The sequence below is a fragment of the Limulus polyphemus genome, unplaced genomic scaffold (genome assembly GCF_000517525.1).
Source record: "Limulus polyphemus unplaced genomic scaffold, Limulus_polyphemus-2.1.2 Scaffold1099, whole genome shotgun sequence".
In the NCBI taxonomy this organism is placed as follows: Eukaryota; Metazoa; Arthropoda; class Merostomata; order Xiphosura; family Limulidae; genus Limulus; species Limulus polyphemus.
The window spans coordinates 279795-284569 of NW_013666709.1; the positions used below are offsets into that span (position 1 = coordinate 279795).

The window sequence follows — 4775 nt, forward strand, 5'->3', positions numbered from 1 at the left end:
AAAACTAAAGATTTTTTTATTCTGTTGAGTAGTAATTTCTACAGCTAATGTTAGTATGGCTATGCTCAACACTTACATTAATACTGTATGTAATGGCATCTTTCTAACAAAGATTAAGGGGAATATATCTAGTGTAATATGTGCTATGTTTGTATTTTGGTGTGTATATGTATTTTTTTGCTACATAAAGAGTGTGTTGTGGTTGATTGACTTAAGTTTGTTAAAGCAGCACTTCTTGAACTAAAAATGCAAGGTGTATTACAGTTCTATATTCTGAGCTTAATGTGGTTTATAGAATATATATATATATATATATGTGTGTTGTGTGTGTGTGCTTAGTGTTACATTGCTGTATTGTGCAATGCTTAGAAGCACAATTAATTTACTCATTCAGGAATTTTCTAGACATAAAATTATCAAGTAAGTTACATAACTCAACACCTTATGTGAGGAATATTTTGTTTTATGTTCTAACTGTAGTCTATCATGTACCAACATTTTTTTAGCTGGTTCAGTGACTACAAAGATAGTGATTATGCACGAGCAGGAAATGTAGCTACAGACACAGTGGTTCTGGATGAAGGTCCCCTCACACAGTTTCCTCACTCTCTAGAACAACATCTACGACAATTAGGCATGCCTACTAGTCTACAGAAAGGTAGTTTTACTGATATCGTGCCATTGGATAAAGTTATTTGTGTGCTGTTTTCTTATTGATGTCAAGAAGGAAAAAAACAGATGAAAAACAAACCACTTTTTTTATTCTTATTAATTTGACTGAAATGACTTAAATCGATCAAACTGTAATGCAGTATGATCCTTAATAACCTGTGCATTGATTATTTTTCAAATGTAGTACTTTTTGTGTGTTATGTTGGCAGACAAAAATATTATTAATAAAATAGCTTGTACACATTATATTTTTTACTTCTAGTGTATGTGAAAGAACAATTGAAATTGGATTTCAACTTCATTATAATCTATATATGAATATACATTTTGTTTCATTCAACTATCTACAAAAACTATGGGTATAGTTAGATTAATAGTGTTATACAGTATAAAACACTTACTGGTTATCTTGAATATAATCAATTTTCTTGATGCCCATTTTCCACATCTAAAAGTAAAGCTAGGTTATTTCTTAGCTGTTTAAAATCCTTATCAGTCAATTATAAAAATATGATCTATTGTAGAGGAATCCTAAAATGTATCAGAATTCCATGTTACTGTTCTTTTGTGTGGCAATCTGGCTTGGTTCATTGGTTATTACAAAGGTGAACTTGCTTTTGAGAGGAAAAAAGTTGACCACTTACACAAAATATATAGAAATCTGTGGATATACAGTTTTTATGACGTACATATACCGTAGCTAAAAGTTAACGATTACAACAACTGGAAGTAGTGATTTTCATCAACAATGTTCAGGTGTGAAATAGTTTCATCAGACTCTTCTAAGAGTTATAGGTATCATATTTTTGAGTTTGTCTATTTATAATAATAATCAACATAAGAAAGAAAGGCAAGTTATCATCTTGTTCTGTTCAAGATTAATTCAACAAGGTTAGTCACATGTTTGAGATACAGGTTTCATGAAAAATTATATATCACTTCAAATTTTTAAAAAATGTATTTCATTATTTAACTATAAATTCTTAATGGTTTTCAAATAGAAAGTACAGATTTGTTATAACTTTACTATTATATTTTTATGTAATTGACTTTTAAGTCCCAAAGGTGGAGACAAAAGCTGGAGTCAAAAAATTGTGTTAAATATACCTATAATTAATTTATGCAAAGATATGTGAATAAATCAAATCAAAAAGGTTTTATTTTAAATACATGAGATCAAATAATATGAAGCATACCTACATATTACTTCATTTGAGAATGATAATCTTTGCAAAAGTGCAGGAATCTCTTTAAGAAATATTCCTGTTATAGATGTGTTTTCCCCATTAAAGCATTGAGACATCATTGTATTTGACATGGAGTTAAATTTTTTTATATCCTATTATCTTGAGGCTTGATGCATTTAACAGCTTCTCTTGTTGTAATTGAAATTATATCTGTAAATGAAATACATAATGTGCTTTATAAATTCTTGTATATATTACATATTTTCTTTTGTCATACTTAATAACACATTTTATTTGTTTATTTGTCATTTTCGTATAGTATGACCAAGTAATTTAGGAATTAGAAAACTTTTATACGAAACTCTCTTTAGAAATTACAGCTATACTTGTTCAACAGTGTACCAGCAGTTGAAATGTTGTTGAAAAAAGAAATTTAGATTTTTCAAACACATATGTAATAATATTGGGATGGTTTAAATTGATTCTGTGGAATGGTTATGTGTGTGGTCTTAAAATGTTGACTTTTTATATCAACAGTTGCAAAGACCATGTCCTTATTTTCCTTAGAAAAAGATGAATTGTGTTAAAAGAATGTTTGGATTTTATTATAAGACTTTCAAAAATCACGTTCTTTTTTTTTTTTCCTTTGAGCAAGATAAATTGTTGTAAAACAGTTTTTTTTCTGTTAAATATTTTTATAACTAAATTATTTGCACTCATGTATGTAAATATATTAACAACAAATATTACTGTATTCAAATCAGGTGTGGTGACTCTCATAAAAGACTACCAAATATGTAAAGAAGGTGAAATCTTGACCCCAGAGCAGGCCAGATTGCTAGTGAGTATGATACTAACGTGATTGCACAAATTTAAATTCAACTTTGAAAAAAATGGTTTCAATTCCATTTAGTGAAGCTTAATTTTAGTTTAAATTTCATCTAAAGGAAAACAAATTAAATATAGGAAAAAAGGATACTTTATTATTCAAAACAGGCAGACTTACCTGTTAAACACAGTTTGCCTTTTCTTGAATAGAGTTCACTCTGTCAAAGTAATTGGACCTAAAGCTCTGTATGTCCTTGACACACTGCAATATGTTCATCATACCTACCCATAGTTCTCCATGTGACTTACCTGTGCATGTGTTAGGATACTACTTAAACTACTTTCCAGCCCAAAACCAGATTTGTTTCCGGTTAATAGTCATGTTCATGTTGTTAGCTCTGTTCAGTTTGACTTCAGACTTCTACTGTAAACCCTTATGTTAGAACTTCTGCTAATTTGATGGCTTCTCTTCCCTCAGTTAAGTTCTTATTTTCTCATTTGTCTACAGGGTTACATTTGGATTCTGTGGTTGCTTGTTGGCTCTGATTGATCAGTGTTTATGGGCCATGCAAATGTGGTTTCCTTGGTGGAATTTCCCATTCAGGTCAATGTCAGTATCATGGAATATCATCGTTACCTCTTGTTGGTGATCAAACTTGGTTTTTTGGCCAGGCTTCTTTGCCCTATTCTCAAGAATGGGTGATATCAACTGACCCTTTATCTAATGACGCTTCTGCTGACTTGATTCAGCTTATCACTCATATATGTACTACTATAAATTTTGAGCCTATTTCTGCAATATCTGAGAGGGGGGGGGTTGTCTTATGTTAGATGATTATGTTTTAAAATCTCTCCTTAACTGTCTTCCCCTGATGTTAGAGTTGTTATTGACTTTTTCAAAAATCAACTTAACATTCACTCTCTTCATGTTCCATCTGTTTATTGTGCTACAAGTATTTTGGTGTAGTATTTGGTTCATTTGACTTCACAGCTACTTGATCCTAAAATTTCTTATAGGGGTGAGCATCTTTGATTTCTTCTTTGTCTTTTTGACAATTTTCCTAATTTTGAACAATGATAGGTCTCAATTTGAACTGGTTTCTTGAGCCCAGCTTTAGTTATAGGCTATTCTCAATCTCAAATGTCTATCTCTGGAATGTTTCTTCATTTGACAGTTTTCTTTTTCAATTGCCCTTATGGATTTAGTTTATATGTTGACGTGAATGCTTGTACTAGTGTTTCACAAGGTACTGATTTCCCTGCTATGGGCCTGTCACTCAGTTTTTGATTTAAAGGTTCAATTTAGCCAAATTAAAGGGTCATATTGCACAAATTAACCCTTTTGCGATGGGCTCAGAATAAAATACAAAAGTTTGTATATACATTTTCACACATTAAGTATTTATATTACAACTTTTAATGCAGTATGTGTATCTTCACAAAATATGGTAGACTTTTAGTAAGCATTACAAGTCTTTTGTACACAAAATATCAATTTCTCAAGGAAGTATTTTTACTAAAGATTTATTTGTGAATATGTTGGGTCTGTTTCATTACTGGTCCAAGTGCAAAGTAATTTTCATGTTATGATTAAAAAACTATTCTTTGTCCAAAAAATCTCAAGTATTATTTATGTAATTTCTAAAACCTCCTAAATAAATTTCAAACATTTGTTTTCATTAAACTTTATATTTTATCTGTTATTTTCTCTACTGTAACTCTATATGAGTTGGGGTAATTTGACTGATCTCGTAACCACCATAAAAATTAGGAAATTTATATAGATTATGCTTCTTTCATTCTAGAATGACTATAGATTTTAACACGAAAACACAAATGTTTAGTCTAAATAACTGAAAGCTCATAACCTTGTACATTTATATATAATTATTTGAATTATATTGACCTGGCTAACATTATAGGAGTTGCAATGATGAGGTGCATGTGCACTCATGTTACCTTATCCAAGAATATAAAACTAGCCTTTACAGAGTGACCTGACTTGGCTGTGTTTTAGTGGACTAGTATTTTATAAAATAGTTATAAAACATTTCAGTTATAATACATTATATATGTGTATAAATTATT

At 30.1% G+C, this 4775-nt stretch overlaps 1 protein-coding gene across 2 annotated transcripts in view; it reads left to right on the forward strand.

Moving 5' to 3' along the window:
* Nucleotides 1-4775, forward strand: part of LOC106462128 (mRNA turnover protein 4 homolog) — a 17182-nt gene that overhangs the window by 5434 nt on the left and 6973 nt on the right. For both annotated transcript variants that reach the window (XM_013922017.2, XM_022389274.1), the window contains 2 exons: nucleotides 507-658; nucleotides 2624-2700. In XM_013922017.2, the coding sequence (XP_013777471.1) occupies nucleotides 507-658; nucleotides 2624-2700 (229 nt within the window). The remainder of the gene's footprint in view (nucleotides 1-506; nucleotides 659-2623; nucleotides 2701-4775) is intronic.